The 14,351-nt window shown below is 34.1% G+C and overlaps 2 protein-coding genes across 2 annotated transcripts in view; both read right to left on the reverse strand.

Moving 5' to 3' along the window:
- The window catches only part of Cbr-pqn-92, a gene marked incomplete at both ends in the record, with an annotated part of 5,253 nt that extends 4,676 nt beyond the window's left edge, over window positions 1-577 (reverse strand). Inside the window, 2 exons of the mRNA XM_045243427.1 lie at window positions 143-460; window positions 518-577. Coding sequence (XP_045094624.1) covers window positions 143-460; window positions 518-577 — 378 coding nt within the window. The remainder of the gene's footprint in view (window positions 1-142; window positions 461-517) is intronic.
- Window positions 578-3,826: 3,249 nt separating this feature from the next.
- CBG11786 overlaps window positions 3,827-14,351 on the reverse strand; it is a gene marked incomplete at both ends in the record, with an annotated part of 15,577 nt that continues 5,052 nt past the window's right edge. Inside the window, 10 exons of the mRNA XM_045243428.1 lie at window positions 3,827-3,943; window positions 4,003-4,056; window positions 4,116-4,268; window positions 5,867-6,121; window positions 7,518-7,654; window positions 8,201-8,609; window positions 9,290-9,355; window positions 9,403-9,524; window positions 9,571-9,634; window positions 13,941-14,039. Coding sequence (XP_045094625.1) covers window positions 3,827-3,943; window positions 4,003-4,056; window positions 4,116-4,268; window positions 5,867-6,121; window positions 7,518-7,654; window positions 8,201-8,609; window positions 9,290-9,355; window positions 9,403-9,524; window positions 9,571-9,634; window positions 13,941-14,039 — 1,476 coding nt within the window. The remainder of the gene's footprint in view (window positions 3,944-4,002; window positions 4,057-4,115; window positions 4,269-5,866; window positions 6,122-7,517; window positions 7,655-8,200; window positions 8,610-9,289; window positions 9,356-9,402; window positions 9,525-9,570; window positions 9,635-13,940; window positions 14,040-14,351) is intronic.

Here is a 14,351-nt window from a genome sequence, read left to right on the forward strand (position 1 = left end):
TTTTACGGTAGTTCAAATTGAAGCTACAGTAGCTCAAAAATGAGCAAAAATCAAAAAATTTGAAAAACAAATTACCAATTTGATCCCCATTATCGTTGTTGTTATTTTGCATTGGATACGGACTAAATTGGTCCGTGTATACTGTAGAACACATCGATAATGGTCCCTCTGGAATATCCATCTGCCCATCTCCCATCGGCTCAATTCCCAAGAGCTCATGTTGAGCTTTCTGGAAATCCTGAGCCTGCTTCCATTGCTGTGGGCTCATTGAGCTCTGGACCATCTGGTTGGTGTACTGTTGTGGTGACTGGACCTGTCCCTGCTTTATATAGTCAAATTGGACATCTTGAACATTTTTGAAATTTCCAAAATTTTGAGAATTTTGATTTCCCGCCGGATCTTTGAAATTCTGATTGTAGTTTTGTTGCTGGTATTGTTGGGGGTAGTAGGTGGTGGTGTCCTGCAGAAATGACTGATTTTAAAGAATCCTAAATTTCTTAATTTTCAAAAAAATTACCATACTATTGTTCCCATAGAAATAATCTCCCTGGGGCAAGTTGCCTTCTGTGTAGCTCATTTTATCTGAAATCCCAAAGTTTTGATTTTCGATAAAATAATTTTTTTTTGCTAAAAATGAGCAATAAATTGCGAAACTTGTTGATGTTTTTTCACCAGCTGACATTCCGGCGCCATAACGGACGCAGAAGGGGTCAAAATTGAAATTTTTTGAAAATTAAAAATGGTATAATAATTTACAGAAAATGTTCTATTCAACGCTGTAAAAATCATAAACATCGGTTAACTTGAACAAAAGTTACATTGGATTAAACCTAGGGGAGCATCAAAATACACTAGTGTTGCAGTAAACGCGCTCTAGCAGACTTCAAGCTTAGAATTTAAAAAAAAACTAAAATTTCAAAATAATCTACAGAAAATTTCCTATCGAATGAATTAAAAATAATTATCAGTAACTAATTGCAAAAAGTTCTGTAGCGCAAAATAGAAAGCGACAGCGACTACGATGGGCACACAAACAAGTGAGTGACTCATTTGACATTTGAAATGAGAGAATCAAAAAAAAAAAGAGAGGAAGATGGACTGATAACAGTGAAATATACACAAGTATTGGGGTACACAAGGGGATACTGTAGTAGAGAGATCAAACTAGACAAAAAAGTTTCAAAAAAAAATTTTTTTTTTGGGGAAAATGTTTATTTTCGGGGTCTCCAAATTTTTTTGAAATTCCAAATGATTTGACTCTATTGTTAAAACAAAATTTTCGAATGTTTTAGCTTTTTTTTTTGCTCAGAACCGTTCTGAGCAAAAAACAGTGTCTTGACTCCAGCTTCACTAGCACTTCAAAGGGGTCGATGGCTCCAGAGGTTCCAGAAGTTTTTAAAACTATAAATTTCTAAAAATTTAAAAACTCAAAATAATTTACAAATGATTTCCTATCAAATGATGTAAAAATCATAAAAATTGAGAAACTATGAAAAAAGTTACAGAGGTTTGAAGAGGGCTAGAGGGGTTCTGAGCAAAACGGAGAGTGTCTCTGTAAATGCGCTCTAACGCGCTTCAAATTTAATATTTTTCAAAAATTCATCAAATTAAAATAATGTATAAAAGATGTCCTATTAAACTATGTAAAAATCATAAAATTTGAAAAATTATGAAAAAAGTTATAGAGGTTTGAATGGGGCTAGAGCAAAAAAGGGGTGTGTCTTTGTAAATGCGCTCTAACGCACTTCAAATTTAATATTTTTCAAAAATTCAAAAAGCTAACATAATTTACAGAAAATTGTCTATCAAATGATGTAAAAATCACAAAAGTAGAAACATTGGTTCAAAAGTTATAATAAAATTAATATTAATTTGTTTCAAAAAAATTTAATTTTCGAAAAAAAACTATTTTTGGTCTTCAAATCTTATGATTAGTCACACAAATCATTTCTTGTTCCGGGTATTCTTTTTTGGTGTTAATTGATCTCTCATGATAAAAAAAGATATCATTTCCTATCGATTTAGATCAGAAATAGCGAGAGAAAAGGAAAAAATAGAGACGCAGACATGTTTCATTCCTATCCGATTGCGAAAGTTTGGCCAACACCACATGTCATGTCAACAAACCCTGTTCTTTTTTTTTGAGAAAAAAATCAAGATCAGAAAAGAACAAAACGCAATTTTTGGGGAAGAAAAATGAGCGCAAAATTTTTTTTTCTCTCTGAGTAAAAATAATTTTAAGGCAATTTTTGATCTCAAAAAATAACTACAACTAGAACACTTTCAAAAGATAAATCTTTAAGTATACTAAACAAAACTAGAACTTCATTTTTGTAGTTGACACTTTTTTCATAGCTACCGTAGTTTCCGAGATATGCGCCTTTAAAGTGGGCAACTCCCCTTCCCCCCGCGCCTCTCTCGAGTGGCGGGAGCTTTAAAGGCGCATAACTAAAAAACTACGGTAGCTAGAGTAAAACTATAAACTACAAATTTGTAGCCCATAAAATTTCCAGTATTTTCATATAATTTGCACAATAATAGAATTTTTAGAAATGGATATACACTGAATTGAAATCTGGTTTTCGCGCCCGCTCTCTGAACGTTTAAAGACGCATAACTCAAAAACTACAGTAGTTAGAAAAGAGTTAATAACTGTAAAAATGTGTAAAATTAAATTTTACACATTTTCGTAGTTTACAAAACTTTGCTAGCTTTTCTGATTTTTGAGTTATGCGCCTTTAAAGATTGGATTCCACAGGGAAATCTCTTTAAGCCCAGTTCAGTTTATTGGAATTCGGTGAGACTTTTACGAAGTTCAAAAAAATCTGGAATTTTGAAATTATAAAATCGGTGCTAGCATCGTTTTTCCAGGTCATTTAGTATGGGTAAAAAGCAATTTTTCTTATCAGTTTGACGTCAAAAAAATCGGAAAAGAGAATCGGAAAAATTAGGAAATGACTAATTTTGATGTTGATGATTCGTATGAAGAACTTTATTGATAATGTCAATAATGATGAAGATACGTTTGCAAAAAGGTCAAAATCAATCTAAAACTTAAAAAATCATATTTTTCCAGCAGTTTCCAGCAGTTTTGCAAAAAATGCGCAAATGGCTCAGTGGGGTTTTCCATAATTTCCACTACCAATCTGAAGACCCGAGTTCAATTCCTCTGGGCGGTAAAACTTTTTACATCTTTTTTGGTCATTTTGAAGATGTGCCAAAACTTTCTAAATGTCAAAAATGGAAAATTTCAAAAAATCCAAAATTTTGAAAATTTTTGAAATTTTTTTTTTCCAAAAATTGATTTTAAATATGATTTCTAGAAAAAAAATTTTCGAGAAAAATGTTAAAAATAGTTTTTAACTCTGAAACCCTCATTTTTCTAGGTTTTTTGAGCGTTTTTCCGAGAAATGTCCAAATGGCTCAGTGGGATTTTCGTTATTTCAACTACCAATCTGACGACCGAGTTCGATTCCTCTCGGTGGTAAATGTTTTTTACTTCTTTTTTAGAACATTTCAGAGTGTTCTAGAACATTCTGAGACTGAAATTAGAAAATCTGAAATTTTGAAAAAAATTTATGTAAATCATCAATTTTTAAAAATACCGAGGTAGAGATATGGGGGATATAGAGGTAGATTCAAATAAATAAAAAGAGGTAGAATATAACAAAATTATTTTTTTTAATTTCAAAAATAGGATAATTAACTAATTAACTAATTAAAAAATTAGGCCGATTTCGTCCGATTTGATCTAATTGGATAGGAAATTTCAGTTTGGGTTGCTGCGTCATTATTTGTTTCAGAAAATTCTTGAAATGTTGGAATTTCAGAATTTTCGGAATTTTCGGAAGTTTTTCCAGAAGTCACTTTTTTTTCCAGAAGTCACTTTTTGAGTTTCAGCTTGATTTTCAGTTTTTTCGATTTGGCCTTTTCTGGGATCAGACTGAAAATCGTGAGATTTTGAAAAAAAAACAAATTTTTCGAAACAAAAATAATTCTTACTGTAGTTGGTTGGTCTCCTTCATTGTTTCCCAAATTTTCCGATCCAATTTTGACCTGAAAATAAAAATTTCAGAAAAAAATTCAAAAAAAAAAATTTTCTTGTTCTTAATTACCTGATTTTCCTCCTGACTTTCTTCATTTTCCGGATTTTTGATTTCCACTTGAGACCTTTTTTCTTGTGTGAAAATGAAGTCTAAAAGTCGAAAAACGCTGTCATGTCTCCAATAAATTGTATGAGAATGCAAGTAGTTCCATTCGCCGGCCATCTGAAACGTAATTAGGGGGTAATTAAAGGTAATTAGGGCCTAAGAATTTCAGAGAACACTAAATAAGAATAGAGAATCATTTTTTTTTGACAACTTTTTTCAAGCTACTGTAGTTTTTGAGATATGCGCCTTTAAAGTTCGCATGTCCTCTCTACGCCTCCTCTTCAGTTGTCTTATATTTAAAGGCGCATAACTCGAAAATCTTGGAAGCTAGAGTATAATGATAAATTACAAATTTGTCGTTTTTAAAATATCAAACAGTTTAATAAATTTTGCAGGTTAATAGCACTGATAGCAAGTAAGATACACTAATTTGGAGTTATAAACCCTAATTTTTGAAATAGAAAAGCTAAAATCATATTTTGAAAATTTTAATTGAGCAAGGTTCAAACAAATTTTAAATCATTTTGTAGCCGTTTAAAAATCACAAATTTCCGTTTTTGCAGTTTTCAGACCACTCGTTTTTGAGCAAAGTTATGCGCCTTTAAAGTTTGTGCGCTCTCTGTAATAGGTGGAATCGCGCCGCGCACGCTCGCTGAACACCAAATGTTTAAAGGCGCATAGCTCAAAAACTACGGTAGCTAGAAAGAAGATGTCAATTACGAAAATGAAGCTCTAGTTTTGTTTTGTATATCCTGAAAATTTCAAAAACTTTGAAAAAGGTTACAACAACTTTTCGGACACTTAAAAATGATATACTTTTAACATTCAATTTTTTCCAGTTTTTTTTTCGGAGTTTCATATCTTGGCTTCTATTGGAAGGATCTCTATGATTTTTACACCAATCGATAGCTATTTTTCTAGATCCTCTTTAAACTTACTTCCAACTCATAATCAATGGGAAACTTGAGTTTGGTGACCCCTCGAAGCATGATAATCTTCCTCAACAAAAATTTGCTTCTTCGGACGATCCTATACATAAACCGCGTCGCTGGTCTAGCAATAAATCGATATCTCCGTGTCAGTTTCTTGGATTTTTTGGAATTCCGATGGGAGGTGTATCCTTATAATAACTGTCGACTACTTCTTCAAGTCTTCCAGCTACTGGATCATTCGGATATAGATATTATAGATTGGTAGGGATTCTACAGTACGCCGGAATTTTGTCAAATCTGCTTTTCCGCGATGCTATAAATGTTTAATTTGTAAAAAATGAATAGAAGAAAATTAGAGGTTCATTTTTGTAGTATAAAATTTTTTTCTAGCTTTTTTTAGTTTTTGAAATATGAGCCTTTAGAGAAGGCATACCCTCATTACGTTGTCACTCTCGGGGTTCTTTCTTCAAAGGAACATGTCTCAAACACTACTGTAGTTATAAAACATCGTTATTGATATATACAAAACACAAGGCGATCTTCATTTTCGTAGTTGACACTTTTTTCATAGCTACCGTAGTTTTTGAGATATGCGTCTTCAAAGAAGGCATGTGTCTCTACGCCTTACCTCTCGGGGTCCTTTCTTTGAAGGCGCATATCTCGAAAACCAAAAATGCTACGAAAAACTTGTCAACTGCAAAAATAAAGCTCGCGTCTTGTTTAAGATAGTCTCAGAATTTCAGACTAATTTGAAAATCGTATTTAAAGAATTTGCCCACCCACCTCAAAAAAGAACCAGAGGGGAGACCCGACGGTGAACAACTTGTCGACGGATTTATCGAGTTTCGGCAGTTTGACTTTGGGTTTCTTTTTTGTGTCTTTTTTTGAATCCAGTTTTGGTTTTTCAGTAAGAATATCGTAACAAATGACAGATCCCAAAGAATGTCCAAATAAAGAAACACATCCTTTGAAATCCTTATGATAAGAACTGAATTTGTCGTAGAGACTATTGAACTCTTCGATTACTTTTTCTTTGATCTGTAAATTATAAATTGGATAACCGTGTACCTCAGTGTTTTCAAAATATATTAAACAAAATGCGAGCTTCATTTTCGTAGTTAACAACTTTTTTCTAGCTACCGTAGTTTTTGAGTTGTGCGCCTTTAAAGTGGGCAGGCCCACTCCTTGCCGCGTCTCTCTCTCTCTCTCTCTCTCTCTCTCTCTCTCTCTCTCTCGAGGGGACGGTTGCTTTAAAGCTGCATAACTTAAATACTACGGTAGCTAGAGTGAAATTATAATTACAAATTTGCAGTGTATACAATTTTCAATATTTTCATATACTTTGCATATAGTACTAATTTCAAGGGAGATACACTGATTTGAAGTTAAAGTCTGCGTCTCGGTCTACTCGGCTGTTGCCCGCGACTTTTGGGCTGGATTAAAGCGGCTTCTGAGCTGTGGCAGGGCGGATGTCGCTTTAGTTTTCTGCAGAAGCCGCCCAGCGACCGCTCAAAAGACGCCAAACCTACGCTCAAGACGTTTTGAAAAAAAAATCAACTTCTGAAGCTTTTAACTTTAGGCTATCTGAAAAACTACTTAAAACTAATTAAAACTTCTTAGTACTTTTTTCAAATTTTCAAAACATATTTTTTAAAAACCTGAGCTTTATTTTCTTAACTACTTTTTCTAGTTCTTCTAATTTTGAGATATGCGCCTTTAAAGAAAACATGCCCTCACTGCGTTTTTCCTCTCCTCTCTAGGAGTCCTTTCTTTAAAGGCGCATAACTCGAAATCTAAAAACAATTACTTAAATTTCAAAATGATGAAATTATGTAAAATTAAATGTTACACAATTTTTTAGTTAACAACTTTTTTCTAGCTTTTGAGATTGAGTTTTTGAGATATGCACCTTTAAAGCAAGCTCACCTTTGGACCACACTTTTTACAATGGTACCGTTTCAAGTCGTCCAATCGATTCTGAAGTTTTGCTGACTTCCGCCCCATGATTTTTGCACATTTGTGACTTGTCTCGTCTTCAAATAAACCTGTTCTCCAGTGAATTGGCATAAAAACTATGCCACATCCCTTTTCAGTCCGACTGTTGACTCCTTTGTTCAGTCTGCAAACACCATTACGTCAAATTGCGGAAAACAACCTCACCCTTTGGCACCATCGACAATATTATGAACCTTCCCGTTATTCAAAACTCCATGAACCGTAAAAACCAAGTGATCCACTTTCGAATGCTCCACACTCCAAGTCGCAGCGGCCTTGTAGTGCTGGAATCCTATTATCTCGCTTCCCATAAGAGATATCAAAAAGTGTTCAACTGATAAAATGCTCTTCATAATATTACTAACATTTTATCAGTCGACTACTTTTTAATAGCTCTTACAGTAACAGGGTTTTCACCAACCCAAAGTTTTTAACCTACCTTGATAAGTGTCCTCGTCTTGCCATCCTCCCTATGAGTCACCAAATAAGTTGGAGAGCACCAAACCACATGGACCTTCTCTATGCTGCCTGATTCAGTTTCGATCTCGATGTTCTCTTCGTGTGGGTACGTGCCAACTGAAAACCCATGTTTAGAATGGCGAAAAAAGCGCTCAAGTTATAGCCAAGTTACGCTAAAATGACTTCATGTTGTAAGTGCGCTCTAGTGGACTTCAAAATTAGATATATCTTTTTTTATTTCAAAAAATTTTAATAATCTACATAAAATTTCCTACCGAATGGTATAAAAAAATGTAATATTCGAAAAACTATGAAAATAGTTACAGCGGTTTGAAGGGGCTAGGAAAAGGGTGTGAGCAAAAAATGGGGGTGGTTCAGTAAGCGCGCTCTAGTAGATTTCAAAGTTGACATTTTTGAATTTTTCAAGACACTGTAATAATCTACATAAAATTTCCTATCGATTGGTGTAAAAATCATTAAAACAACATTAGTTTAAATAGAGATAAGCAGTATACAGGTTCAGCTACGCGGTTGTTGCATCCTTCTGTTTTAAAATCAGCTCATTTGTGCTCCAAAATAAAGTTTCCTCAAAATTCAAAAAACTGAAATAATCTACAAGAAATTTCCTATCCAAATACCCAATATTCAAATAACGTTACTCACCCCGAACCTCATCTTGTAGCTCTTGAAGTACCATTGCCAATTTCTGCTCGATAATCTCATCGGTAAGTGTCAAGTAGGCTCCTCTCTCAATGGAAATTGGTTCTCCCTTCCAGAAAGCTGGAGAAATAGTCTTCAAATCATCAGAAGCTTTATATAAATGATTGAGAATCAGTGGAGGAGGTTTTGGTTGTTGCGCGTCATTCGGAGTTCCAGAAGATTCCTTTTTTCGGAAATAAAACTCGTTGAGGTATTTATCATGAATCAATTGAGCATCTGTGTCCAAACTTTGTCCATTTGCAAATCGATACATTATTTCTAGTATCAAACTGTCATTTCCATTGAATGCCACCAATTTGCCCATTCGACTCTTGAAAAACCAACGGACCTCTGAGCATTTCAAGTTTTTGAGCTGAAAAAAAGTTAATTCCAAATTTTTTGAACGTTGCTTTAAGCGATGTTTTCACTATTTTTATATCAATCAAGAGGAATTTTTTTGTAGATCAATTTAACATATTGAAGAATATTGTATTTTTGAAGTCGATTAGAACGCAATTAGCTGCACAGTCGCCTATTTTTTTTTGAAGATTTTTAACCCCGTTCAATAGCGACCAATTTTTTTGAGTTGAACATCAAATGATAGGCAATTTTTTGCAAATCATTTATATCACTTGAATTGTTTAAAAAGTTCTTTTTGGGTTGTACAAAAATCAGTCTATTGGAAGCTGAGATATGTCACTAGAACACTAGAACTAAAATCATCTGGTGTAGTTGCGCCCTAACAAGCTGCAAAGTTAATATTTTTGAAAATTTTGAAAACTGTATATATTTGAGTAAAAATTCCTATTTAATGGTGTAAAAATCATAAAAATTGGAAAACTGTGAAAAAATTTAGGAAGGTTGGATTGAAACAGGTTTGAGTTACATACATTTGAGAGAACATTATGGGATGTTGAAGTAAATGCGCTCTAACAAACTTCAAATTTGATAATTATAAAAAATTCGAAAAAGTAAAATAATCTACAGAAAATTTCCTATAAAATAGTGTAAAAATCTTAAAATTTGCCTATTTTTAAAACTCAATTAACTCACCTTCAAATGAAATGGAGCACCTTCAGCGATGACCAAATTGCTAATACGCTGGTTCGACTGGAGGGTCTCAAATTTTGGGGTTTTTTCAAAAAAAAAATTTGAGAATGGGGTACCTGGACGCTCGATATTATCATTATTAGAATCGATTGGCATTCTTGGCACGTTCTCGAAACAGGAGCACCTTCAGCGATGACCAAATTGCTAATACCTTCGGTCGCTGGTTCGACTGGAGGATCTCAAATTTTGGGGGTTTTTCAAAAAAAAAATTGAGAATGGGGTACCTGGACGCTCGATATTATCATCATTAGAACTGATTGGCATTCTTGGCACGTTTCTCGAAACACTCTAAAAATTTTCTGTGAAAAAATTTCAAAAATCAAAAAATGTAATAATTTTTTGGCAAAAATTACATTTTTGGGTGGTCGGATAGAGGTAAAAAAAAGTGTCAGAACATAGATAAGAAACGGGTTTTCAAGGTCGATTTCATGCTTTTTTCGGTTAAACCGAAAAAAAAGATCAGAAATTGAAACAGAACAAAAAATTTATGGAACAGCTGACAAGAAGAATCAAAGGGACCACTGCCACATTTTTTTTCGTTGTAATGGTTGCGAGAACTGAGCAAAAAAGAGCAAGAGAGAGAGAGAAAAGTTGAGAAATAAAATTTTTTTGTGAAATTTTTTTTCCGAAAATTCCTAAATTTCCAATTTCAGATCTAGAATGTTCCGGCATAAACTTAATATGCTCTAAAAAAGAAGCAAACAATTTTTTCACCGAGAGGAATCGCACCCGGGTCGTCAGGTTGGTAGTGAAAATTTTCGAAAATACCACTGAGCCATTTGTGCATTTTTTTTGAAAATTTGCTCAAAACCGCTTTAAATATAAAGCGAAAAATGACTATTTGGAGAAATGGACAACTAATGATTTGATAGGAAATTCGGTACCAAACAAATTTTATATTTGCCTTACAGTTTTATGTTGATAAGAAAAAATGAGCGAGAGAGAGAAAAAACGTCAATTCCATCTACAGAACTGATAATACACAAAATTTAAAGGTGGTGTACGGTGAAATTTTTTATTGCATCAAAATGTGCAGAAATGCATGTAGATTGACATAAAAATAAAGAAAAAATTCAAAAAAAAATTCCTTCATCGAGAAAAACGCATCGAAAAATACGCTGAAAGCCCTTAGGGACGAGGTTTTTTTTAGGCCGCCCGGTGAGTAAAAGCGCGCGAATTCAAATTTTTAAAATTTTTTCGCTCGTTTTCACTTTTTTCGGTTTTTTCAAGAGTTTTCCAGGTTTTTGTCAATTTTTCTTCCAGATATATCGGAACATTTGACGAAAAACAGCTTTCAGCGTATTTTTCGATGCGTTTTTCTCGATGAAAGATTTTTTTTGAATGTTTTCTTTATTTTTATGTCAATCTACACGCATTTCTGCACATTTTGATGCAATAAAAAATTTCACCGTACACCACCTTTGCAATACAAAAAAAGGTGACTCACAAAAAGCACTTCCTTTTTGGGTTACAAAAACTAAAAAACATTTTTGGATTGAAAGAAAAATCCTAAAAGCTTGAAAAATTTTAATTCCAGCTTTAGTCTATTCTGGAATAGTCTAAAATTGCTCGGAAAAAAATCCAAGAGGAATCGAACCTGGGTGGTCAGACTGGTAGTGAGAATGAGCAATTTAAGCATTTTTCTGGAAAACTCTGGAAAGAAAAACCGTTTTTCTATATAATTTTTTTTGCGAATTATATATATTTTTTAATTTAGATTTAAAACTTTGTCCAGTTCAAAAAATTCATTCAACAGGATAAAAAAAGGAAAAGGGAAAGGGAAAAGAAAGAAAACAATAGAAAACGAAAATAAAAGAAAAGGAAAAAGATCAGTAGAACATAGTGGTAAAATAATATTTTTAAAAATGGGTTAGTTCGGAAAAAAATACGATAATTAAGTTTACTTAATTCCAGAACGGTTAGAATATAATGCATAATGATTCCGACAGATTTCATTGAAGTCTTCCTTCCCGGTTCCTTCTGGTGTTCCGCAAGGATCAGTAGTTGGACCTCTCCTATTCATCATTTTCATTAATGATATTCTTGAAAATATCCCCGCTGGTCTCCACTTCTCTGCTTTTGCTGACGACATGAAACTCTATTCCCAAGATCCTGTCCTATTACAATCTGGAATCAACACTATAGATACCTGGGCCACAAACAATAAGCTTCCTCTAGCTCACACAAAGACTTATCTTTTACGCCTTGGTTCCAGAAACATACACGCTGCCCTCTTCATTTCATCCTCAGCCATTGATTCCTCCTGTTACTCTTTCTTCAGCTGCTTCACAAGCAGTACAATCAATCTCAGGCAATACTCATCAAACTAGCGTATTGTCTAGACTCCGTTCGATTCCCAGTGCTTCGTGGAAATCGATGAAATCTGGTACAAAGAAATGTGGACTTTCGCCAAGTCTGTCAAATTGAATGTGAAAAACACACATTTCGTCCCAGTAATGACTGCCATGAACGCGAACCTCTACAAAATCCCATTGATTATATAGTTCAGGCAAGAGTCTACATTTGTCATTCGTTTTTTTTTTCATTTTTAGTTATTTTTCAGGGACCTCCAAGCACCAACTGCGACTATCACGTGCTATTGGAGCCATAACTGTTTGCCCAGCACGACGAACTTCATTTGAAAAGCGGTGATGGTGGTGACAATGAATCACAGGTTGAACTTTAGATTTTTGCGAGATGGAAATTCGATATTTCCAAAAGCCCCCATATTTCAAAATCATTTTTTCAGCGTTCTTCTTCTTCTTCAAAATAATTCTGAATGATGAAGAAGAACACGCAGCTCCTAGTTTTCATTCTCTCTTTCTGTTGACCCATTTATCCCCAACAGAGATGAGCGGAATTCCTTATTCCTGATTATTTCTCATTCTACCGGATAATTCGAAAATTTTCTATTTCAACACATACAATTAGAGTAATGTTTTCTAAATCTGATTGTTTTTCCGAATTATTTGATTTCCTGATTCCTTATTCCTTCTTCCGGATTTTCCAAATTTGCATTCCACTCATCCCCAATATCATCGTCTCCTGTATCTCCTTACTTTTTTGACAGCTTGGTGAATTTCGTGTTATTAAACAAAGTTGCACGGACACTCCGTTGTCCGTACAGAACAATTTCCCTGTCCGTGTAACTCGCTGAAATAAATGATTCTATCTTTTTTGAAACATTTTCTTTTCAGGTGATTGTTTTAAAGGATCTCAACTAACTCAAAAATCAACTGAACTCGATAAACTTTATTCATTAAATTTCCCACATTTAGAGCTTCAAAATGAGTATAAACACGACTAGGCTCCGCCCATTTTGATTTTCCCACTTTAAACGCGCACAGGGGGTCCAAAATTTGAAATTTGAAGAAAGTAGCTCATGATTATACTCATTTTGAAGCTCTAACTCTGGTAAATTTAAAAATGAACACTTCAGACCACAAAAAAAAGGAAAAACAATGCATTTTGGTTGCAGAACATTTTTTGAGATTTAAAAAAAATAACTTTTTTTTAAAAATAACTTACAGGTTTTTGAAAAAAGCAAAGCGTCATTTTATTTGCTTACTTGTTAATTACATAAAAATTTGAACTGATAATCAGAAAAATGAGTCTATGTTTAAGTGGCATGATGTCTGCATTCGAAAATGGTCAACAAAAATGATGAAATATGATAAAAAGATAAATTCGATGAAACTGATATTGACATATAAATCTTGATATTTCAAAAATGTTGCTTTCTCCAATAATACATCCTGATGAAGCGTCTGAAAAGGGACGGAGCCTTCCAAAGGGGCGGGATAAGCCAACAAATTCGGCCAACCCATAACCTCCTTAACCAAAACTACGGTAGCTAGAAAATGTTGTAAACTTCAAAAATTAAGCTCTATTCTTGTTTAATATTACCAAGCTATTTTCAGACAAATCGGAATAAAATATTTCTGTAAACTTTCTCATATTTTTGATACACCCTACATTCTAATAGAACGCCTTGTTGCCCTTTGACATCAAGCTGGATGTCGGATATTGGATGTCGTCTTTGAAGTGGGAAAATCAAAATGGGCGGATCCTAGTCGTGTTCATACTCATTTTGAAGCTTTTGGCGATAAAAATTTAATGAATAAGGTTTTATCAAGTTTAGTTGAACATTGAGTAAGTTACGATCCTTACTATGTTCGGGGTATCAGGTTCCTGTGAATAAAAAGAGAAGAAAATCAATGAGAACGATCACAATGACGATTTATTAGTGATAAACCGGATTAAATGTAAACAAACAAGAAGTAAAGCTTAGAATTTGAGCAAATCTTAAATAAAATCCTTAAACGAGCCTAGAAACTACGAGCCTCAGCTAAGCTCGCAATCACAACATAAAAACTAATTCAAATACGTTGTTGATTGAAGACAGAAGTATCAAATGCTCATTTTCGAAGATTTTCTGTAGCATTTCCTGTATTTCCTGTTAGACATGCTAAACCCGTCTGGCGCGTTACCGCAGTAGTTCGATAAGATTATCCCAAAAATCAGATTCTGACTCCAGGCTTTCCTGAAATCGTAATTTTTGGATAGAACTGAAATTGTTCACAAGTTCACTCACCTCAGTTTCTCGAAACTCATCATCCTCACTATCCTCACTGTCCGAACTTTCCTCACCGTCCCCACATTCCTCACTATCCGAACTTTCCACAGAGACGATCTGTAACAGGATTTTCTCCAATCTTTTTTTTAAAGGGGGACTCCAACCAAAAATTTTTATTGCATTAAAATGTGTTAATCCGAATATTATTGCAAAAAAATTCAAAAAAAAAACCGAAATCCCCGAAAAACGGCGTTGAAAAGGAAGAAATTCAAAAAAAGGTGCCGACGGGGGACGAGGATTTTCAGTGAGAAACCTAGGCCACGGCAGCGGGCGCCTTTCCTACGCGGAAAATTTTCCGGATTTTTTTTTCAATTTCATGTCCGGCAGGTAAAAAACGTAAAAAACCACTGTCGGCGACTTAAAAAAAGG

This window comes from Caenorhabditis briggsae (assembly GCF_000004555.2).
Source record: "Caenorhabditis briggsae complete genome, chrIII, whole genome shotgun sequence".
Taxonomy (NCBI): domain Eukaryota; kingdom Metazoa; phylum Nematoda; class Chromadorea; order Rhabditida; family Rhabditidae; genus Caenorhabditis; species Caenorhabditis briggsae.